Source organism: Helobdella robusta (assembly GCF_000326865.2).
Source record: "Helobdella robusta unplaced genomic scaffold HELROscaffold_7, whole genome shotgun sequence".
Classification (NCBI taxonomy): domain Eukaryota; kingdom Metazoa; phylum Annelida; class Clitellata; order Rhynchobdellida; family Glossiphoniidae; genus Helobdella; species Helobdella robusta.
This window is the reverse complement of record NW_008705398.1, coordinates 3320872-3346405: the sequence shown is the minus strand read 5'-3', so window position 1 is coordinate 3346405 and position 25534 is coordinate 3320872. Positions and strand designations below refer to the sequence as shown.

Sequence of the window (25534 nt, the reverse complement as noted above, 5' to 3'; positions counted from 1 at the left end):
CAACAACAGCTACATGAAATAAAAGAACATTTAAATACAGTCAGCTTAGGAATAAATAAACAGAATATGCTTTACTCGGCGGTGACAGCAAAAAATGTCAATCCTAAATTGAATGAGATTCAAAGTCCTCGTTCTCTCCCAAGAAATCCAGCTGTTCGGATACAAATACCCCCAACTGCACAACAACATCAGCAACATCCCTATTCATCATTAGGACCTCTTACTCATCAGCAACATCAGTCTCCATCAGCAATTCAACAAGAAAATCCTTTTTCAATTGTCTCGAAAAAGAAACGTCAAATTAAAAACATTAGAGGAACCAACAGCACTGGCATGTGTCCCAAATCAGCGGGGGAAATTGTTAAAAAAAGTTTACTTTGTAAGTAATCTTGCTGACACAGTCAATAATGAAACTTTGACAGAATACTTGAAAACAAATAAATTTAAAGTAATCAGTTGTTTTGAGGCAAAGTCTCATCTGGGAAAAGGCTTCAGAATATGTATTGACATCAATAATTCAGATAGCATTTTCACAGATTCTGCTCTCTGGGATGAGGACACAATCATTCGTGAGTGGGTCTTCAAACCAAATAATAATATTGACAAAAAGAATAAAAATGAAATTAACATTGATGGTAAAAATGAAATAACTTTAATAAATAAACAAAAACATGATGAATAACACACAAAGCAATAATAATATATCAGATAAACACCTCAGTAACAACGACTCAAATTATTACACTGTTGAGGAATTTTCTAAAAATATGTTAGAATTACAAAAGCATATCGGCAGTGATTTTATCTCAATATTACATTTAAATGCTCGTAGTCTGTTTCACAAATTATTGAATCTGGAGATCTTGTTGAAACAATTTGATTTTATCTTCAAAATTATTGTAATATCTGAGAGTTGGTTAAACGATGAAACGGCTGATTTAATTAAATTAAATAATTACAATTTCGTATACATGAATAGAAGAAATAGACGTGGAGACGGTGTTGGAATGTTTATAAAAGATGACGTAAAATATGTTGTAAATGAAAGCAACATATTCGATGATGACAACGTTGACATACTTTGCGTGGAATTTGAATTGCATCAAGCCTCACTACATAACATGATCAAGATAATTGCCATCTATCGACCACCTAGTTATAAATATGAGTCTTTTTTAGAAAAAATTGAATCGAGGTACATAAAGTGACAATTTATTAATGTGAAAAAAATGTGATTCCTTCTTCTTTCCGCAGTCTACTTCGAAGATCGACGGTGAAATCTTGCTAAGAATTTTAAACGGGCCAACTCTTATTCTGTCCATTTTACCTCTATTAAGTTTACTCCCATTCTGGATATAGACTTGATTGCCCACTTCAAATTTGTACTCTTGACGATTTTTGTCAACCCTTTTCTTGTTTATTTCAAAATTTTGCATAGAATTTCGACCGGCTTGTATTCTATCTGCAGCTAAATTGCTTCCGCAAATTGCATATGGAATGATAGTTGACTTTAAGCCGTATAATAAGTATTCAGGTTCAAATTTCGTGGAACTATGAATTGTCCGATTGTATTCTTTGACACATTCGTCTGCAACAACGGACCATGCCTGTTTTTTTCCACTGTTAAGTTTACATCTTATTCTGTTTACAAGTGTTTGGTTTAGTCTTTCATTTAGTCCATTTGATTGAGGGCAATCTACACAGGTAAAAACCATTTGAATATTCATCTTGTTTAGATACTGCTTTAGTTCTGTAGAATTAATTCCGGTGTACTGGTCGGCTAAAAGTATTTTAATATTATTTTTCTTAGCAATCGGATCAATTAACTTTATGAAATCTGCTGCGCATTGACTTTTTGTAGTGGAAATCCAAGCATATCTACTAAAATGATCTACCTAAATATGCATATATTTCTTTGGTGAAATATTACCGGCAAATCCACCAACTGTGTCAATGGACATAATTAGGAATGGTTCTGTCGCGGATCCTAGTTTTGACTTTAATCCGATGATTCTATTTCTTCTAGTTTTGTTCTCTAAGCATATAGTGCAACTTTTACAAAATTCTACAATTAGTTGATCAAAGTTTTTGAAATAATAAAATGGTCTTATTTTCTCTTTCAATGTTCCAGCTCCAATATGTCCATAATATTCATGTACCTTTTTTATTATTCTTAAACCAAATTTATCAGAAACAAATATCCTTGATTTGTCCTTCAATTTTTTGTAAATAATACCATGGCGTTTTTCAATCTTATTGGCACTCTAATTCAGTCATGTTATCATTTTGATCCTGAAGAATTTCAGGTCTTTCAATTAAATTTACAACTTGGACTGCATCCTCATTTTCAAAATATTCTAATACTGGTGATCGAGAAAGTAAATCAGCCATTATATTTTCCTTTCCTTTCTTATAAATAATTTTAAAGTTGAATTGAGACAAATAGTGCACTAAATCGCCCAATATTTCATCTGTTCTACTTTTTGTTTTTAGATTCTCAAGAGGTTTGTGGTCACTACAAACAACAAATTCACGACCAATCAAATAATATTGCCAGTATTTTATTGCGTCTTTGATAGCTTTGCATTCAAGATGGATGATGTCCATTTTCTTTTCTTTTTCTGATAATTTTCTTGAGAAGTATGCGACAGGATGTAACATACCATCAGGATGTAGTTGTTTCAAAGTAGCTCCCATTCCTTTATAACTGGCATCAGTTTCAATATAAGTGTCTTTGGCTTTATCGTAAATGGCTAAGATTGGCTGAGAACATAAATATTCTTTTATCAAGTTGAAAGAATCTTCACAATCTTGGGACCAATGAAACTTAACATTTTTTTTCAAGAGCTTCTGCAGTGGTCCAAATTTTTGAGCACTATGTTCGATGTATTTAAGGTAGAAGTTAATAGATCCTAACACACTTCTAACTCCTGTTTTATCTGTTGGTCTCTTAAGATTCTTGATGGCGATTAAATTTTTTTGAGCTGGTGCTACTTTATTTTCTTAAATAAAATGTCCAAGATATTTAATGGTTTTAGCAGCGAACTTACATTTTTCTAATTTTAATTTAAAACCTTCTTCTGTGATAATTTGTAGAGTCTCTTCAATATGAATAATGTGTTCTTCCCAAGAGCGTGAAAATATAAGTACGTCATCAATATAGTTAATGCAAAAATTGTCCAGATTATTTCTTCTTATGATATTGGATAGAATACGTTGAAAAATTGCTGGAGAATTTTTAAGACCAAAGGGTAAAACCTTAAACATGAATTTTCCATACTTAGTTATAAAAGAAGTCTTTTCTCTATCTTCCTTTTTTAATAATATACACCAAAATGCAGAATTTATATCAAGTACAGTCAAGTACTTTATCTATGACATCATTAATAGTAGAGAATGGATAGCATTCAGGAACTACTAATTTATTTAATCGTCTGAAATCAATGCAAAGTCTTGTCCGACGACCATCATCTTTTTTAAGAGCAAGAGTTACTGGCGAGGCATAAGGGGATTACGATTCTTCAATTAAATCAGCTTCTAATAACCTCTTGACTTGAGTCTTGATTTCACCTTCATCAACTATGGAACATTTATATGGTCTTGCTGTTACATATTCATCTCTGGTTAATTTTATTTCTGCTTCTTTCGACTTCACTTTTCCTACATCATATTTATCTTTTGCAAACATATGTTTGTACTTGTTTATTAAATTTAAAATATCTTTTCTTCTATTTTCATCTTCAATGTGGTCTAAATTTTCACACATTGTCTTATTCATATTTTCATTAAAATTTACTTCTGAAATTTTAATTAAATTATTTTTTTCTGCCTTTTGTAGATTAAATTGGTTGTCAGTCAGTTCATCTAATTTAACCATGTTGTGATTGTTATTCATCTTATCTCTTTCTTCTATTTTGATGATCTTGTTTTTATTAATTCTTTGTAGAATGTTAAAATTTCCATCTTGAATTAGTTTGAATATCAATAAAATAAAAGTCAACAATAACATAATCGATAATGCAGAAGAAATGTGTAACTGTTTCAATGAATATTTTATTCAGCAGTTAGAAATTACTGAAAATTTGCTTGAAAATCAAACAGTTAATGAATCTTCAAAAATAAACAAATACATTTGTGAATCCATATACATTAACTCCACTGATTAACTTGAGGTATTAACAGTCGTCAAGAATCTTAGCAATAAAAAAAAGCACCTCTGATGACTCATTAAGTAATTATCTCTTAAAACAAACCATCTCAGAAATTGTACAGTACATCCAATAACATATATATTCAATTTGTCCATCAGTCAAGGAATATTCCCAAAATGCTTCAAAACGTCCAAGATAATACCTATTCATAAAAAAGGATCCAAAATGGAAATGAACAATTACAGACCAATATCCCTTCTCTCACCTATTTCTAAAGTACTGGAAAAAATTATATTTATCAGAATAACTTCATTCTTGAATATTAATAATTTATTAAATAAAAATCAATATGGATATAGAGCACAACATTCAACTGAACTAGCAGTACTACATTTAGTACAAAACATATTAAATAATCTGAATAAAAAAATCCTAACCATAGGTGTTTTCATAGACCTGTCCAAGGCATTTGATGTTATTAATCATGAGATATTAATAAAAAAATTATACTCCTATGGAATAAGAGGAATAGCACATACATGGTTCATAAGCTATCTACGAAACAGAAATCAGTATGTGTCGATAAAAAATAAATCTTCAAATAAATTAAATATAACTTCAGGAGTCCCGCAAGGATCAATCTTAGGCCCACTTCTATTTATAATTTTTATGAATGATTTACATCTGGCTACTGACGCTCATCACCTTCTGTATGCAGATGATACTAACATTTTCTTCCCAACTAGCAATCCATCAAACGATGTAGAGATAATTAACAAAAGCTTAGATGATGTTTCAAATCGGTTCATCAATAATAAACTAATTGTAAATTTTTCTAAATGCAACTACATTCTATTTGGTCCAAAAATATTGACTAACACAATACCTAATTTAGATATAAAAATGAATAACCATAGCATCCCGCGTACATCCAGCACAAAATTTCTCGGAGTGATAATCAAGGACAACCTCTCGTGGGATATGCATATAGACTCGTTATCGAAAAAAATTAATAAAACCATAGGCGTAATTAATAAAATTAAAGTAAGATTGAATAAACCATTAATTATAGATTTGTATTATTCATTAATCTATCCACATCTAATATACTGCAACATCATCTGGGAAAACAGCCCTGAAGTTCACTTGAAGCAAATTACCAGATGTCAAAATCATTTCATCAAAATTCTATTAAATCTACATCCATATAGTCATGTCAGCTGTTATTATCCTGAACTGAAAATTTTAAACATAAAAAATTTGTATAATTATCATGTTTCTATCTTGGTGTTCAAGTTCCTATATTATCAATTACCAACATCTTTTAATGACTTCTTCGAATTCGGAAATGCTGTGCAGTCAAAGTTCACTCGACATTCTCCTCTGCTCTATACACCACCTGCAAGAATAACACTGCTTGGTGGAAGTTTAAAACATACCGGTCCCGGAATCTGGGAAAAACTTCCTGTTGATATAAAGACTACAAATTCTTTGCATTTGTTTAAAAACAAAATAAAGAAATATTTATTGAAAAAAAGTACAATTTTTATTTAATTAGAATCATGTAAATTGTGCATTATGTTAATTTTGTCATGAATTATAAATTTACTTAAAAATTGTGTTAGAATGAACAATTTGTGAACGGTGGCCTGCGACACAAGAATTTTGTTTTCTTTTAGCTTTGGTCTCCTAATCATTACCTAATTATTATTAATTTAGATTGATTGAATAAATTTGATTTGATTGATTTGATTCACAACCTTAACAACATCGACCCGAGCAGCATTTCTTGCGTGGTTGTGTTCACCGACTCTCTTTACAACTTCGTCAATACGAATATGCAAACTTTCCCGACATACAAGATTTTGATCGCATTTCCAGAAAGCTTTTGCTTCCGTAGCCGCATCTTTTACGAAAAATTGACCTGTGTCAATTAATTTTCTAGTTTTCACTATGCACGAATTTTAGTGTCATTTTTTCAAGTTTAAGCAAAAATTAGCAAATCGTGATGCAAAAAACTACTTTCTCTTTTCTGACATACTTGACATACAGTATTTTATTTTATAATTCCGCCGCCAGTATATATTTTAATGATGGTACGATTATCGAATGTTTGATTCGACTTCGATATGATTTCAATAATCGAAATCGAATTGATATTTTGACATCGAACCATCACTAATATATTTGCAACATCGTAAACTTGACTATCTTACATTTTTGACTTATAACAATACCACAATAAATCATCTACTATGAATTTTTCCCCACGATGAATTTTCCCCCACTATGAATTTTCCCACGGATAAATTTTCTCCCACGATGAATTTTTCTCCACGATGAATTTTCCACGATGAGTTTTTCGTAAATCCAGCGAAATGTAGGTGCTGTGTGGCTACTAAGGCGAGGTCTCTACCAGTTAAGCCGTTAAACCCAATGAAATGAGGTCGTAGTTAAATATCAATCCTAACTTTAAGAAAAAATATAAAAAAACTGTTTGATATATTGTTAGTGAAGTTGAACAAATAAGTAATGTTTAGCCCAATCAGAAATCCTCTAAACACAGAAAATTTGATTACAAATCATTGTCCTTCAAGCCGACAAGCAAACAAGTGTGTGTAATAATGTTATATTGTGATCAAATATATATTTAACAAGTGAGTTGAATTTTCTTACCAAGTTACATATACATAATATTAATAATTCTAATTGTTAGTTTAATAAAATACAGCTTAAAACCTGATTACATTCAAGTTACAAATAATGAACAAGTTTTTTAAAAATTATGTTTTTACGTGTAGAAATAAGTGAATATTGAATAAAAACTTTAAAAAAATTTACATTTTAATTATTATTTTCTCGAAAGTTTGCGTTTACTGCATAGTGTTTTTAATCTTAAAATTGTTCGAATAAAAAATCAGATAAATTTCTAACATGCATCTATGAATGTTATGATTGTTGTAAGGTTCAATTACTTTTGCAAACATGGGTGTTGGTATGTTGGAACCTACATTACCTCTCTGGATGTTTGACACAATGCACTCATCAAAGTGGATGCAAGGTACACCATGTTCAAATTAATAAGTCTTTTAACTAGCAAACTAAAATAAATTTTTGTTTATTTCAATACATTTTGAAGACCAGCAAAACGATGATGATTGACGTTGTTGAGCAATTTTCAATTTTTTAATGTCTATGAAATCTCTATCATTCAGTGGCGGATCTAGACAACTTTGACGAGGGGGGGGGCCAAAATTTAAAAAATTTTTAAAAGTTTAATTTTTTTCAAATTTGGGCAGGGGGACAAGACTTGTGGTAGCGTTGCCAAAATTAGGCTGGCGACCTTTTTTGGATATAAAATGGTGTTTTTTATGCAAAAGCTGAGTTCTTTTAATAAATATACTGCTCACAACTGGGTGATAGTCTCTCTGGCCTTACCCCAAGATCCGCCACTGAATGTATATGTATAATAAATATTCATTCAGTGGCGGATCTTGTACATTCAGTACTGTATTTTAATAGCGCTCTGAAATTCCCCTGATTGTTATCAGATTTGAGATCTAATGCATCGTCATTCCGGTATCCACGCAAAGAAGAAATTCTGTCTTTCAAAATGTTTATAGTTTCAATAATAGTGTTAAACAATTTTCTGTTTTGCTCTATTTTTGTGGAAAGAGCGGAGTTTGATAACTCTAAAACATTAGTTTTATTTTTAATCAAACTCATTTTTGATTTTTCTGTAGCCTCTCTATGAAAAGATGTCGCTTGATGACAGCGACATTGATCTAAAACTGATTTATAACGATTTAAAGGTGATATAACAAATACTCCGACTGAGCCACATGATGGATGTCGATTAGCATAAAGTTTACACAAAACTTACAGAATGCTCCTTTTTCAAATCAGAATAAGACAGCCAGGAAAATTCTTGAAACCAATGGAATTTAAAAAACCGTTTTCTTTTACCTTTCAACACAAATGAAAATTTATAATTTTCGTCAGGTTCCCATGAATTTTTCAAAAGATCATATCTTAAATTATTATGAATTACCAGTTTTGTCTGAAACATAAGTCATGTCATCGTTAAACTTAAGGAAAGGCCTTCTTCCAAGACATCAGATTCTATAATAGAAAAAAAACGTTGAAAATAAATTTTTTAATTTTCATACCAGACCTGAATAGTTAAATACTACAAACTTAATTCAAGTCTAGTCGGGTAATGACTGGTACGCATTAACCCTAACCCAAAAAAATGTTTTTATTATTCAGTTTATTGCTAATTTTTTTAGTTGAAAATACAAAATTATTTCATATCCAATTATTGAAATATCTAGGCTTCAATCAACTGTATTAAGATCATCGCACTGCTTCTGTTTTTTTGCCGGAGTCGGTTGAAAAATGTTTAAAATACTACTTTTTTAAAAGACATTTTTTTTTAATTTTAAAACGAATTCAAATGCAAACTGATTTTATGAAACACAAAAAAATAATATATGACGCGCCAAATCGTAAACGGAATAAAATGTGAACTGCGAACAAAACATAAAATTATGAAAAGTCTAAATAAATAAAGACTATAATAATTTTTGATTTACTTTTTGTTGATATTTGTTTTCAATAAAAAAATATACTAAGAAAACATGAATTATTTTTATTTTGTGCTGCAAAACACTATTCAAGTTTAAAATATGAAGAATATTCTGAAATAAACTTGTATCAAATTTATATAATAAATCAGCGCTATTTTTTAATGTTAAAAAGAGTCGTTCTCGAAAAATTTGTTTCTATTATTTAACGCTGTCTTGAATTGAACTGATGATAACGAGGGGAGCCAACCCCCCCCCCCCCCTAAATCCGCCACTGCTATCATTTACCTATTGCAAATAACCGATTACATTAAAATTATCTATTAATTATTAAGTTTAAGCATCTCGAGGTTGATACATGATTTTTTTTACAAAATCTTTAATTGTGGTTTAGTATATCAATAAATTTATAGTTTTTAAAATTAGTGATGCGATTATTTACAAAAACTCCTTACTCGAAAGAATTTTTAAAAAGTACAAAAAACTGCACTCCTAAAAACAATTCTACTTTGAAACGTATTCATGTAATATATGAATTTAAATGCCCTACTGACGACTGTGTGCGTCAACATCATTCGTATATTGGTGTTACGACCACTTCATTATAAAGACGTCTCACAATGCTTATACAAAGAGGAGAATATTTTATCAAAACACCAACAAAATACATTTAAAAATTGCAGAAGCTGTCCTAATAGATATCAACAAACCACAAATAAACATCCAACAAAGAATGATTACATCTTTACCAGCTCGATGCCTTAATACTAACTTTAATAACAATGAAGAACAAAAGAATAACAAAAACAAAGATAAAGAATACGATATCAACTAATAAACTTTGCTAAAGAACTTTTCTTTGTTTAAAGAAACGGCGTGATGGCTCGATGGTTAAAGGCGCCTGGTCTTGCAATTACAATGACTGGGTTTGAATGCAAAGAGGTCCCCGCCTATCATATGCAATGTGTATGATGCGTGGTTTGCACGCGTACTCATATACGCTGTGTGTGATTGTCGTTGAAACCTCTGAAGCAAACGCAAAAGAGGGAGATTAACCTTTAATCTTTAACCTTTATATAAACCAAATCTGCACTGAAGATGATTTATAAAAGATCGAAATAAGACCTTATCTGCATGATGAATTCGGATAACAACAGTTTTATTAAATTTTCTTGATGAACTTGGTTAATTTTATTTTAAACAAATTAAACAATTTCCACATTGAAAATTGAAAATGCAAATTTTAAATTGATTAATGCCAAAATTTCGGTAGAATTCATACAATACTGTATAAAATATGGTCTCTTTCCAACAATATATATATATATATATATATATATATATATATATATATATATATATATATATATATATATTGATGAAAATCACAGCATGTTCGGCGTTAGTTAACCTCCAATTTATTTTTACGATAAGTCTAACGGTTGATCGTAATTCATTTTCAGGCTTCTTTAGTTCAAAACCAAAACTTTTATTTTATGAATGATAGAACAGAAAAGCTTTTTTAGGTATTTGCCATTTTCGGTGTTCAAATGTATATGTTATGTTTATATATATATATATGTTGGTAATAGACCATAATTTTTACAATATTCTATAAATTCTACCGAATGTTTGGCGTTAATATGTTTGTAGCTCGTTTTTTCAATTTTTCTCACTAAAGTTTCTTGGTGAACGTTTAGTTTATTAAAATTCAAAATAAACTTATTTTCCGAATTCATGCTGCAAATAAGGCCATATTTCGATTCCAAATGAATCATCATCAGTGCTTTCTGCTTATATATATATATGTGTGTGTGTGTGTGTGTGTGAGTGAGTGTGTGTGCGTTGGTGAAAAGTAGAAAAGTAAACAAGCATGTCTGTCATAATTAATGATGTTTTGTACCTCTTAATAACTTTGATTTGCTGGACAAAGAAAGTTTAATTTATAATGTTTCTGAATTTCACACACTCGAAGATATTTCTGGTGCTGTTAAATTGTTAAAAAATAATTATGAAGCTGTTAAAAGTGAAATCTGTGAAATATTTGCCACGCAGGATATTAAGAAAAAAAGATAAATTACTGTATTGTATTTCCATTTTTAAGTGTTTTAAAACTCATGGCTTATTGGATAAATGTCCCGTTTATGTTAGTAAAGATTTAAAAAAAAATTCTTGCCTAGAAAATTTATAAAGGTAAATTTTGTGGGACTACGTAATGGCATTTCTGAATTAGTAAAAGATCAACATTTGGTTATCAATGATAAAAGTGAAGCTAGTAACAAACAACTGTGCGCAGTCAATGACAAATTAAATACTATAGCGACCAATAGTAGTAGGTCGTCTGAAGTAAACGTTGATAGGAAAATTAATTCTGCGCTCCCTGGAGATTCTAAATGGGCGGATGATATAGCTTTAAAAACGCCAATAGTAAGTCAAGATGGTTTCAAATTGGTCTAGCACAGAAAGTGGCGTCCTGATCCACCTTCACATAATAGGAAAATTTGGTTAAGCGTAGACTGCCTCAGAACTCGAAAATTTCAGCTAGTAGATTAATGACTAGTAGAAAATTCTATCATATCAGCAACGTTGCCAAATGTGCTAGTAAAAACCTGATTGAACTTTTGTGACTCATAGGAGTGGAGGCCATTTCCTGCTATCCAGCGTTCAAAAAGTTCATTGAACCCAATCCTAAAGACACAAATTAGTCCACATCCTTCAGGTTATGCGTCGACAGCCCCGGTTTACGATTGTCTTTTTCTTCTCGCTTTTTCTTAACTGGTGTTAAACACTCTTTTGCCAAATCTGCTTTTGCTTTTTCTGGTCCTTTTCTCTGGAACTCTCTACCTACTTCTCTGACTACTTCTCCATCACTTGCGAAGTTTAGAGCAGATTTCAAGACCCATCTGTTTTCAAAATTCATTGAGGAGCGCTGTTGAACATTGCGGAAATAGCGCTTTATAAGCTAATTGATTGATTGATTGATTACTGATATAGTTGAAAATATCGACTCATGGCCAATTCAAGTAAATATCTGTATCTCATTCAAAGCTCTGAAGATGGTGTTTAAACAGAAACCACGTTGTTAGCCAAATTATGTCACTTGTTCTCAATAAATACGATTTACAACAATTCCATATCGTTGAGTGTATTTGTGGGCAAAAATTATCAATAAAATTTGCATGTACACACACACATATATATACATATATATACATATATATATATATATATATATATATATATATATATATATATATATATATATATATATGATGATTAGCCATTTAGTCGAAGTCGACTTTCGGCCACTTTATGGATCTGTCTTCTCCATGCGTTCCTGTCCTCGACGATTATTTTAAGTTCTGAGATCGCCATTTTGGTGGCCGATGTGATTGTATTAAGCCAAAGTATTCTTTGCCGTCCTTTTCTTCTTTTCCCACTCACTTTACCTAGCATCATTTAAGTTTCCAGCGAACTTGCGCGCATAACATGGCCGAAAAAGAAGAGTTGTTGTTTGACGATTTTGCCCTCAAGCGACATTTTTGGCTTGATACGGTCCAAGACCGTCTTATTTGTTGTTCGCAATGTCCAGGGGATACGCAGTAGTCTTCTCCAACACCAAAGTTCAAAAGCGTCGATCCTTCTTCTTTCGGCTTTCTTTATTGTCCAACTTTCACATCCATAAATAGCTATGGGAAAGACAATGGCGTTGACGAGTCTCGTTGCAATGCTCACATCCTTGCTCCTCTAGATTTTATCTATTCCTTGCATTGCAGCCCGGCCGAGTGCAATCCGCCTTTTGATCTCTGGTCCAGATTCGCCGTTTCGGTCAATTTTGGCTCCCAGGAAAATGAAATCTTGTACTGTCTCGATCAGTTTATTGTTGATCTTGATGTTTACTGCATCATTGCATGCCGTTGTCATTACTTTCGTTTTCTTGATGTTGAGGTACAGTCCCATGCGTTCACTTTCCTCTTGAACTCGTTGGATCAAGTATTCCAGGTCTTTCTCACTTTCTGCAGGTATAGTTGTGTCATCCGCATATCGCAGGTTGTTGATAGTTCTACCTCCAAGTTGGACTCCGATTGTGGTCTCGTCCAGATTGCATCGTCGCATGATGGTTTCGGCATACAGGTTAAAGAGAACTGGGGATAAAATGCATCCCTGCCTGACGCCTTTACCGATTTTGAACCAATCGCTGTTACCATACGATGTTCTGATAGTTGCTGCCTGATTGGAGTACAGTGCTTGTATCAATTGTTCAATGTGCTCTGGAACGCCCATTTGTTTCAAACACGTCCAGAGTTTGTCATGGTCCACACAGTCGAACGCCTTGGTATAGCTAATGAAACACATATAGACGTCCTTCTGGTATTCTCTAGCTTTCTCCATGATCCAGCGTAGGTTCGCAATTTGATCCCTCGTGCCTCGTCACTTGCGAAAGCCAGCCTGAACATCTGGTAGTTCCCGTTCCATGATTGCCACAATGCGGTTTTGTATAATTTTTAGCAGGATTTTGCTGGCATGGGAGATGAGCGCGATAGTTCGATAGTTGGAACATTTCTGTTGATCGCCTTTTTTAGGAAGAGTGACGAAAACTGATCTTGTCCAGTCGTTGGGCCATGATTTTGTGCTCCAGATTTTCTGACACAATTTGGTAAGGATTTTTACTGGTATTTGCTTGAGTAGTTCTGCTGGTAAATTATACGTGCCTGAGGCCTTCCTGTTTGGTAGTTGTTTTAAAGCCCAACTGACTTCTTCTTCCAGGATGTCCGGTTCCAGATCAATCTGTTTGGGTTGAACAACCAGTTGGATTGATGGATTGCCAGCGTATAGCTCCTCTGTATAGTCCCGCCATCGTTGCTTGATTTGCCCTTCTTGCAATATTGTACTATCACTGTCCTTGACGGTAGACACTTTGCATGTCGTGAATGATTTTCTGGCCTGCTTGACATAGGTAAAAAGAGTACGGGTATGACCGTGTCGGTTCGCCTTTTCTAGTTCCTCGCATTGGTTCTTCCAGTATGCTTCTTTGTCCTGTCTGGCCCTTTTTTGGAACGCCGCATTGAGTAGTCGGAATTCTCGATATTCCCCTTTGCCTTGGCCATGCGACGATGCTCGGCAATCTTGATTGCTTCGTCCGTCAGCCACTTCGATCTTTTCATTGATTTCTTGAACGGGATGATTTCCTCTGCTGTTTTTCCCACGATCGATTTGATTTCCTCCCACATTTTATCAGGCTCTTCATTGAAATCGCTGAATGCCTCAAATCTGTTCTTTATTTCTACTGCGTATTGGGTGGGGATGTTGTCTGTGTCAAAGCGGCGTAATGCTTGAGGTCTCTTAATGGTGCTGAAACGAATTTTGATTTTAGCAACCAGTAGCTGAGGATCGGAGCCGCAGTCAGCGCCTGGATAGGTTTTCGTTGCTAGTATTGAGCTTTTCCAGCAGCGCTGACATAGGATGTAGTCGATTTAGTTTCGATGTATACCGTTTGGTGCTGTCCAAGTGTGCAGCCTTCGTTTCGGCTGTTCAAACCAAGTGTTCATGATCGAGAAACAATTTTCTGTGCAACATTGGATCAGGCGGTCTCCTGCGTCATTTCGTTCACCAAGACCAAATTTGCCGACGACAGGCAAGTCTTCACCTGATCCGACTTTCGCATTAAAATCTCCCATTACAAAGATTATGTCACGAGCTGGGATCTGGTCGATTGTCTCTTGGAGTTTTGTATAGAAATCTTCGATGTCTTTCTCTGGTGCATCTGCTTTTGGTGCATATTTTTGTAGAACCGTGATTGAGCGGAGGCTTACAGTGATGCGTATGGATATAATTCGATCACTAGCAATGTTAAAAGAGTATACGGCTTTGCTGACTGCTTTTGTTGCGATGAATGCCATTCCATTGCGTTTGATGGTGTCGTTTCCAGAGTAGACGACGGTGTATTCATCGCTTTTGAAATATTCATTACCCGTCCAGTGAAGCTCGCTGATGCCCAACAGATCGATATGAAGTCGTTGCATTTCTTGCTTGATGATTTCGAGTTTGCCTATGTTCATGCCGCGAACATTCCATGTGCCAATATTGTGAATAGTTGTTGTAAAACGTAGACGCTTCCTTTTGCTCTGAGCCACATCAGCAGGCGGGAGTCCTGATGGATTTGTCCCGTCCACGTCATAAATGCCTTCGCTACTTGAAATACGTTCACGTTCATCCCTGGTAATATGATAGGTGCTTTCCAGCCCAGGGGTCTCACTTTCCAGCACCATATCTGAACTTATTTGATTGTACTGATCCATAAGGTATTTCTGCAAAATAGTGAGGTAGTTTGCTATTTCTTTCCTCACCCCTCCCCATTTATCCGGGCTTGGGACCGGCATGTAGTTGTTGCCAACTACAAGGCTGGGTTATATATATATATATATATATATACAAATATAATTATATATATATATATATATATATATATATATATATACAAATATATATATATTTACAATATTCTATAAATTCTACTGAATGTTTGGCGTAGAATTTATAGAATATTGTAAAAATTATGGTCTATTACCAACATATATATATATATATATATATATATATATATATAAAATTTGGTTGAATGTTCTTGCAGGGCCTCACGGATTTTCAACCTACCCGGGTGGGTTTCTGTGTCGAGTATCTTGGTATTCGCATCGAGTATGGCTCGCGTGAGGTTCGTGCGGTGCGCATTAAACATATGGTCCTTAATGCTCACGCGAGCCATACTTGATGCGAATACCAAGATACTCGACGTTTTTTGGTTGGAATAGTTTAATACTATTCGTTTTTGTTGATTGCTTGGGAGTTATTTTTTATGATTCTTTTAATAATTTTTTCATCCTGTTCGAAAGCTGTTGACATGTGATTCTTATAATATATTACTATGTTATTATTGTTACTAATGTTGGTTGCACTGTTGTTGTTGCTTTTTTTTCTACGCGTTATTGTTTTCCGGATCATGTAATTTTTATATCCATAATTAATTTGTGTATGTTTGTATATATGTTAAGTGATTCTATCTAGTTCTGTTCTTCTGCTTTTTATATAAAAAGAGTGCCTGTAGGCTCGGTTTACAAAGGCAGAAATCGTGCTCTTTAGATATGTTTAACAACATTTACTATTGCCATTGAGGTATAAACCTTTGATTGTTGCTTTGGTGTAGATTGAGGTTTTAAATTCATTTTGCACAGTTTGTATTAGTACGTCTAAAAATGGTAGTTAATTGTCAGTTGATTTTTCCATTGAAAACTTTAATTATGACGAATTTAGTCGTTGTAGAAGTCTTTCTTTAAATACTTTGACAAAAGTGCTTTATCAATCACCTACTCCACGTTGTATATTCTTTGTTTATTCTACATATGTGATGTGTATATGCTATATAATAGTCTGTGCACACTGCTATTATCTGTTTTTTTTTTTGTATTTAGCTTTGTTGATAGTGAATCATTTCAAGACATTTTTCGTTTGGTTTGCCCTAGTCTTTCTATTATGTGTCAACAGACGCTGCAGGTAATAATTAATAAATTGATTTTGGAATTGAAGGAGACTGTACGAAATCAGTTTGAACAGGCACAGTATGTATGCACGACTGCAGACCTATGGAGTTCATCCAACAGATCATTTTTAGGTATAACTGCTCACTGGTTTGATGTTTCAAGTCTAGAAAAAAAATCTGCTTCTCTAGCATGTCTGCGCTTTACAGGGAAACACTCATATTATAAAATTGCTTCAGCAATCAGTCAGACACATGCTAGCTTTAATATTGAAAGTAAAGTGTTGTTCACGTGCACTGATAATAGATCAAACATGATGAAGGCATTTTGTGAGAGTTCTGCAGTTAAAAAGCAGTTATTGTCTGAAAATGATAAAGACTTTAAGTTTTATGGTGATGCTGAAGATGCTTCGTTCGACACAGGGGTTGGAGAGGCTATAAAAAAATACAAGGCAGAGACAGATGTTATGATCCTTCCAGATCATTTGAGGTGTTGCTCACATACAATAAATTTGATTGCTACAATTGATGCTGAAAATGCTCTAGAAGATAACAGCTATAAAAAGCTTTATCGCCAGGCTATGGCCAAAGCTACTGCGATTTTGAATTTTACAAAACGTAGTACAAAAGCTGCTGATGCTGCATTTGAGATAAAAGTTTATCGGTTTTCAATACCATGTGTAAAAAGATGGAATTCATTATACAACTCTGTTAAACTGATCATCAACTGTGAAGAGAAAAAAGCACAGGTGTGCAAGGTTCTTGGCTTACCCCCACTGTTCCACTCTGAGGCAGTTTTTTTAAAAGAATATATATTAGTAATGGCTCCAGTAACCGCAAGTCTTGACATTCTGCAGGGAAACAAGACTTGTTCACTTGGCTATTTTTGCCTACATTGACGACTTTAACGAAAAAGCTTATTTCAATGGACCTGAAGCACACGATTTTTTTAAGAGATGCCTTATTACAGGAGATTGACAAACGTTTTGGAATTTATCTTAGTGATAAAGAATTTCTACTGGCGTCAGTGACTCATCCTTGCTTTAAACTGCAGTGGATAGATGATTCAAAACTCAAGGCGAAATGCCTGCAACTTTTAGAACAGTCTGTGTCTACTATTACATCAAGTACATCAGAACCAGTTTATAAAAGCAAGATCAATGACAGTAAAACAGAAACGTTTTTTGACTTTGATGATGATTTATCCACAAAACAATCGCAACAACATTTTCAGTATCTTAATGATAAAAATAAAGATTTAAAAATGTTAGACAAACATTTAAAAATTAAACAACTTTTTATTAGATATAACACAGCATTGCCTTCAAGTTCCCCAGTTGAACGTCTATTTAGTTCAGGTGCTCTTATTCTAAGTAAACAGCGTAATCGTTTATCTGATGATCTGTTTGAGACATTACTGCTCTTTAAAGTTAACCAACATTATTGGTGAATTTTAAGTATTAATGTCTTTTTTCATTTCTAATGGAAACATTTATGAGATTTACTAAAATGTGATGTGGGTGTATATGAAATAATAAAAATAAAAAATTTGTTAATTCATGACCCTTTTTTATTAATGTGCAAATTATAGTATCAAATGAAAACTGCATGGTATTTAAAATAATTTTTAAATACTTGTAGCCACTATTTAAATACTTGTAGCAGTATTTGGTATTTAAATACTATTTAAATACTGAATTTTGACCAAGTATTTGTAAAGTATTTAAATACTCAACATGTGTGTATTTTAACAACACTGAGTATATAGTAGGTTTTTTGCTCTGGTTCTTCTTTAAATAACATTTCGTCGATATGGCCAACATAGAAGTTTGCGAAGAGTACTCCCAACGGAAAGCCCATTGCTACACCGTCTATTTATTTCATCTTCCCACCCCTTAAATGTGTTCCTAATATAAAAAAAATGTAACAATTGCAAAATTTTAATGTATTATATTGATATTTACTGGTAGCTCAACAAAGAAACGTTTACAAGCCAAATTTCATCATAATAACGTTAACACACTTACAGAAAATGTTTCACTATGATCCCATATTGTCTAGTATTTACTTTCTTCTCGCAGCAATAATGGTAGACTTCTTTGGATTTGGGAAGTCTTTGCGATGTTTCTCTATCACTTGGAACAAATACTGCAATTGGTCTTCGCCATTTGTTAAAACTCTGTTGAACTCCTGAATTAAGGCCACTCCTCTCTCGGCGGCATCGTGACAGCTTTTAAACTTTTTACTTTCCGTTGACCAATAATGTAGTCATTGTCAGTGTTCCACATGTCTGGACTACTGCTCAAAAATTTTTGTGGTATATCCAAAGCAGTGAACAGTTGCCTGGTACGTTGCGATAGGAAGTCCGAAAGCCGCTTCTCTGATATTGTGTGCTGGAATGTAATGCGTCATATAGGTTGATCGGTTGTTGCCTTATCCAGTGCCTCAACCATGGCTGATTTCGTCGCAGATGAGACTTCCGAGTCAAAGAATGCTAAGCCGATCAATACATTATTCAAGTACCATAAATGACCAGAGTATGACTTCAACGCAGCATTAGCAACAGCTTTATTTGTTTTCTTGTAGTTTTCTAACTCTCGAAGCAGCAGCAAGTCATTGTTTGGAGCAGATGAAGCACATGGAGAGGTAAACCAGGACTTTATGTACACCTTCAGTACAAAAGTGTAGAAGTGGCCAATAGATGTCAAATCATGGGTAGTAAATCTGAATTGTGAATGAATTTTTGAGGCTGTAAATCAATTTTCCCATCCATCTTGCTTAATGGCAAGCTCCAGGAGCCCGAATGTTTTTGTCTTCACTATGCTCCAAGAAACAAAAGCAATAGATGAAGAAACTGTTAGATGGGTTGAAACTGTATAATTGATGCTGAATGAAATAAATGAGGTCGTTTTTGACTGGTATGAGAGCCGATTCTTTATTTTAGAGATAATGTGACAGTCTTTACGAACTGGAATGCGTGCCTTGTCCCAGAACTGGACGACTTCTTTGGTAGTAACTGCGGCACTATAAGGAATAGAATGCAAATCTTTCTGATGAAGATGAAAGAAATGTTGTAACACCTGTCGTTTGGAAGGAAGTTTTCTACCGTTGATTGTTGCGATAGTTCCCCCAATCAGCCAAATACAACGTTTTTTAGATGAATCAAACTGCTGCTACTACTATTGGTAAAACTTTACATCTAATGTTCCACATTCGTGAAATTTCAATTTCCAGATTTTTATACTTACATCTTTTTTCTGCTTCTTTTGAAATAATATTAGCGTCAGTCAGTATCGATATTTCAATCAACAGGCATATTTTTTCAATCTTATTCATGACAGTGATATCTGGTCTGTTGGCATTAATTTTTCTATCTGTAATTATCTGTGAATCCCACATTATAATAATTTGCTCATCCAGGTTGATCACATTTGTCGGTTCATACTCATAATATTTTTTATCTATCTTCATTTTGTTGTGTTTACAAATTGACCAGTGAATATATTTTGCTAGATTGTTGTGTCGCTTCATGTAGCTCGTTGGCGCTATCAAAGCAATAGAACAAAACACCGAAGCAATAAAACATAGCATCAAAGTAATTAGCCCGAACAGAGAAATCATATCAATTAATAAAAAATATAGTAAAATTAACAAATTTAATAATAACAATAAAGAAGATAATAAAATTAACAAAGTCAATAATAACGGTAGATGCAAATCACAAGAACAAAGGCCTGGGTTATACAAATTCTTTGTATAAACTGCAACATTTAATGGATTATATAAATTCTCTATATAAACTGCAATCAATCAATCATTAGCTTATAAAGTGCTATTTCCATCACAATAATCAATCCTTGGTACAACTAACGATGTAACATGAAGGAGAAGAGTAGGATCGTCAAAAAAAGTCAAAAGTTTTTTATTCTACTTCGATCGATGAAAGTAAAAACTTTTAGCATCACTATTAATCTGAGAAGAAAGAAGCATACTATAATCAATGATAAAGCCTAGACTATGAACTTGTGAGAAACATCAAGAGTTTTAGAATAAGGTGAGATAATAGGAGGAATAATTAAAAATTGTTTAGATTTATCAAAACAAATTAATTCAAATTTAGAAGAATTAAGTTTAAGACACATAGAGTCAGACTAAGCAATAATTGAAGAAACATATAGAGATATTTTATGAAGAACACTATTGAGATTAGATGGAGGACAAGAAGTATAAATATAAGAATCATCAGCATTTAGTTGACTAGTGAAAGAAAAATTATTAATAATACGGGGTAGTTCAAAAGTACATAATATAAATAGAAGAGGGCCAAGAATAGAACCCTGAAGTACCCCAAAAGTAAGAGTAGAGGAGTTAGAAGTAAAATTATTGAGAACAACAGAAGAAAAACGACTACAGAGATAAGATGAAAACCAAGATAGAAAAGAATCAGTAATATTAAAAGAAAGATGCAGCAGTCTCAAGAGAATAGTATGGTCAACAGTATCAAAAGCAGAGAAAAAGTCAAAGCAAGAAGAAAAGTAAGATTATTATTGTCACTAGAGAGAAGGATATCATTATGTATTTTAAGTAAAGAAGTTTCAGTACTGGGAGCAGGTCTGAAACCAGATTGAGATACTTGTAGCAAGGAGTTAAAGTTTAAATAAAATGACAATTGATAATAAACTACTTTTTTCATTATATTAGAAATAGAAGTAATATTAGTCACAGGTTTATAACTAAATAAAGAGGAAGGATCTAAAGATGAGTTTTAAGATTAGGAATAACAATAGAATTCTTATAAGAAGTGGGTAATTTATAGGTAGAAAGAGATAAATTAACTAATTTGAAAACGATAGGATAAAATATTGAAGAAAATCTTTTAAATTGGAAGGAAGCAGATCTAGAAAACAAGTTGTAGATGGCAGAGAATTAATAATTTTAGTAAGTTCTAGAAGATTTATAGGAGTAAACACAGAAAAAGATTCAGTAGTAAGTTTAGTAAAGTTATGTGAAAAAAAAATTAGAATTAAATATTTTTAAAGAATTAATTTTATTTACAAGAAGTCATGAAACAGTTGAGCAGAAAAAGATGAGAGGATTTTTAAAAAAAAAAAGTTTAGATAGAACAGACCACCTATTTTTAGATGTTGAAAGTAGAATGTTTAGAGAATATTAGATATTTATAATTAATTAATTCTGATTCATGAACAGAATAAAGAGAGTTAGATGGATTTAACTTATAGGCTTTCTCCAGTCTTTTAACACTTTTCTTAGCTAATTCACAAGCATAGTCGAACCAAGGAGCCTTACGAGGATAGAGCCTATATGTAAAAGATTTAAGAAGAATAAGCTTATCAAAAATAGAAGTTATGTAGATATTAAATACTGCGTATCCCCTGGACATCGCGAACAACAAATAAGACGGTCTTGGACCGTATCAAGCCAAAAATGTCGCTTGAGGGCAAAATCGTCAAACAACTCTCCTTTTTCGGCCATGTTATGCGCGCAAATTTGCTGGAAACTTCAATGATGCTAGGTAAAGTGAGTGGGACAAGAAGAAAAGGACGACAAAGAATACTTTGGCTTGATACAATCACATCGGCCACCAAAATGACGATCTCAGAACTTAAAATAATCGTCGAGGACAGGAATGCATAGAGAAGACAGATCCATAAAGTGGCCGAAAGTCGACTTCGACTAAATGGCTAATCATCAGATATTCAAAGCATATACAAAATCATCAACATCAGAAAATAAGGAAGTATCAAAAATAGTTTCAGTAAGAGATTGAAAAAAAAAATCTTTAATAAGAAAAGATCAGCACCTTTTAGAAATAGACATTGATGAATTAGAAGGAAGAAAATCTAAAGAAAATACAGATTTAATAAGATGATCAGAACAAGGAACAAAGCTAGCAGAGATTAATAGGTTTAGAAAAAGATGAAGCTATAATAAAATCAATTGCATTACCAGAAGTATGAGTAGGAAAAGCACAATAATGTGTTAAGGTAAAAAGAGACAAAATATCATTAAACCTACGAGTGTAAGAAAAAGATAAGTTATTGAAGTGAAAGTTGAAGTCACCAGAAATATAGAAAGGAATAGAAAAAGAGTAGAGAGATTCAACGATTGAGTAAAATTCATCTGAAAATATATAGAGAAGAAGGTGGTTGATAGATTACAGCAATATAAAAAGATAGAGAAAAAGACTTAGAAGATACAACAAGACATTCAAAAAAAGAAGGAAGGTTATTGGTCAATTACACTCTTCCAAAGTTCAGAGGATTCAATAAAGCGCTCAAACATGTGATAGGCGGTGATCTTTTCGTCATATTCAAACCCGGTTACTGTGAAACAGCACCAGGCGACCATAACTATTAGATCATCAAAGAAGTATTAATGGAAGCAGTAAATAGAGATTTATAGAATAAACAGACACCCACATAAGAAGAATGAGAGGATGAGAGAAGATTTAAAAAAATGTCAAACCAACTAACCCCTCTGACAAAATAAAACTACAAATTTATTATAGGAATGCAAAGACATCAAACCTTGCCATGAACAACAACTGCAATCTTCAACATGGTTCGGCTTTAAAACGTAGCCATCTGATATATGAATTTACATGTCCCCTTGACGGCTGTGCACGCCAGATAGTTTCATATATCGGAGTAACTACAACATCGCTAACTAGACGTCTGACCATGCACAAAAAGAAATGTTCTATAAAAACACACTTAGAACACACACACAATATTGAAATTACAAGGGAAATCCTGGAAAACAACACCAAAATAATATACTGTGATTCCAGACATTCCCATCTGAAATTCTCATGGACATAAAACAACCAAAGATTTCAACAATACTCCCGACAAGAAGGACAATAATAAAATATAGTTACAACAATAATGATACCAAAGAAGACACTAAAGAAAGAAACAACGGCTATCAAAGCAATAAAATACAACACCGAAGAAATATAACATAATAACCTGCAATAACCTGCAACAAGTACTGGGTTATACAAATTCTCTATATAAACTGCAACAAATGCAGAAGATGATTGAAAAATCGAAGTAGGTTCTATACACTCAAGAATGAATTGGAAAACTGTAAATTATTTTAACGTTAATAAAATAAACAATGACAACAAGAATTTGATTCAAAATATTGTGAAATGTAATAGCTAGAAAGCTAGAATAATAGCTATAATAGCTGTAATAGCTATCCAAAGCTAGAAATTTGGTAGATTTAATAAGCTACTGCATTAATTTTGGTCTTTCACCAGCATATATATATATATATATATATATTTAAAATATTTTTTAAATTCTACCGAATGTTTGGCGTTAATATATTAGTAGTTCGTTTTTTCGATTTTTCTCATTAAAGTTTTAAAAATTATGGTTAATTACCAACATATATATATATATATATATATATATATATATATATATATATATATATATATAAGAAAACTTGAAAAGCGACTTTTATGGAAATATATATATATATATATATATATATATATATATATATATTTGGTTGAATGTTCTTACCCATTTTGTATTAATTAATTTCTTTTGGGTTTGTTCAATAAGACGCAATTGTTGTAACTCAATTTTATTAAACTCGTCAAGCATTTCGAACGGCTGACGACGTCGTTTCGACAGTGTATGTCATCATCAGAGCCTACGTTTAAATTATTAAATATGAATTGAATATTTAAAATTGTAAAATCAGGAAGAATAAACGAACCAAATTGGGAAAATATAAGCATAAAATGATTAAGGAAATTAAATTAAAATTAATGTAAAAAGTATACGAAATTTGAATAAAGGTACTTAACTTGTCAATAAAATAAATTAAATGTTAAGATAACTGATAATAAAATATACAACATACAAAATATGTTGAATGAATTTCAAAAGTTAAATACTGGAAGTGAAGGTAGAAGTACGAATATCGATATTGCAAATTTGGAATGACAACGAAACGTGTGTGGAGTGGTGGGATGGTACGAGTGTATATGAATAAATATATTATGCTAATGCGTGAATATGTGGAATAGAAATGTAAGTGATGTTAATTATCGATTGTAAATGAAGTAAAGCATAGATATTAATTATCACATAAGGTAGTGAGTGACGCGACGACATAGGATTTACGACGATTAGTGACAAACTGCGTATTGGCAGGTTGGAGTTTGTCGATTGTAAAACGATATTCGTATCGTTGTGGTACTGTCACCTGCTGTGGATCGTTTCTGACGTGGAACGTCGGCGTCGAATTGCTATATTGGGAGAATAGCTGGAGAGTGTGGTCGAATCTATTGGTTTGTTTGTTCATGGTTGGTTTACATTTGTTTACGTGCAGGGCCTCACGGATTTCAACCTACCCGGGTGAGTTTCTGTGTCGAGTATTTTGGTATTCGCATCAAGTATGGCTCGCGTGAGGTTCGTACGGTGCGCATTAAACATATGGTCCTTAATGCCACCGTCCTGTACATGTAAGGTGAGCCTGCGGGAGAGAGTAGTACGAGTATGAACGATGTAGTTATCCACAACGCAGTGTGGCACAGGACACGTAAAACCTTATATATATATATATATATATATATATATATATATACATATTTATATATATACCATTTATATATATATATATATATTTATGTTGGTAATAGACCATAATTTTTACAATATTCTATAAATTCTACCGATTGTTTGGCGTTAATAAACGTTTGTAGTTCGTTTTGTAAACGTTAATTAAGTTGGCGTTAATATGTTTGTAGTTCGTTTTGTAAACATATTAACGCCAAACATTCGGTAGAATTTATAGAATATTGTAAAAATATATATTTATATATATATATATATATACTACATATACATATGTATATATACAACCCTACAACATTCGCCGTACAATTTTGTGAATAAGCGGCCAAGATCACCAGTTTAATTTTTACTTTTTTTTGCAGTACACCGGAATATGTACAAATCGGCAAGCTTCTTTCAATTTTTCCTATAAAGTTCCTTGTCCTAAATTTTTATAAAACTACATATAATTTTTGAATTTGATACGTATATTATGTTATTCGACAGCTAATTTTTAAGATTTTTACAATTCAATGCTATTTTTTCCTTGAAGGTGCTGTTTTTATTCCAGCAAGCTTGGCGTATCTTATCGGCACAAACATTTTTGGACCTTTAGCCTACAAAATGGGCAGGTAATTTACTAAGATTAAAAAAAACTAAAGCATA

At 32.7% G+C, this 25534-nt stretch overlaps 4 protein-coding genes across 4 annotated transcripts in view; 2 read left to right on the top strand and 2 right to left on the bottom strand.

Moving 5' to 3' along the window:
* HELRODRAFT_164987 (hypothetical protein) overlaps positions 1-682 on the top strand; it is a gene marked incomplete at both ends in the record, with an annotated part of 1002 nt that extends 320 nt beyond the window's left edge. The window contains one exon of the mRNA XM_009030897.1: positions 215-682. Coding sequence (XP_009029145.1) covers positions 215-682 — 468 coding nt within the window. The remainder of the gene's footprint in view (positions 1-214) is intronic.
* A 10756-nt stretch (positions 683-11438) lies between these two features.
* Positions 11439-15500, bottom strand: HELRODRAFT_164986 (hypothetical protein; the record flags this gene model as incomplete). The annotated part of the gene is made up of 5 exons (XM_009030896.1): positions 11439-11666; positions 14196-14265; positions 14433-14545; positions 14614-15131; positions 15392-15500. 5 exons carry the CDS (start codon positions 15498-15500, stop codon positions 11439-11441), a joined length of 1038 nt encoding a protein of 345 aa, XP_009029144.1.
* Positions 15501-18332: 2832 nt separating this feature from the next.
* On the bottom strand, positions 18333-24617 carry HELRODRAFT_164985 (hypothetical protein; the record flags this gene model as incomplete). The annotated part of the gene is made up of 5 exons (XM_009030895.1): positions 18333-18506; positions 18719-18992; positions 19238-19348; positions 21503-21586; positions 24454-24617. 5 exons carry the CDS (start codon positions 24615-24617, stop codon positions 18333-18335), a joined length of 807 nt encoding a protein of 268 aa, XP_009029143.1.
* Positions 24618-25417: 800 nt separating this feature from the next.
* The window catches only part of HELRODRAFT_69756 (hypothetical protein), a gene marked incomplete at both ends in the record, with an annotated part of 15157 nt that continues 15040 nt past the window's right edge, over positions 25418-25534 (top strand). Inside the window, one exon of the mRNA XM_009030610.1 lies at positions 25418-25500. Within this exon, the coding sequence (XP_009028858.1) occupies positions 25418-25500 (83 nt within the window). The remainder of the gene's footprint in view (positions 25501-25534) is intronic.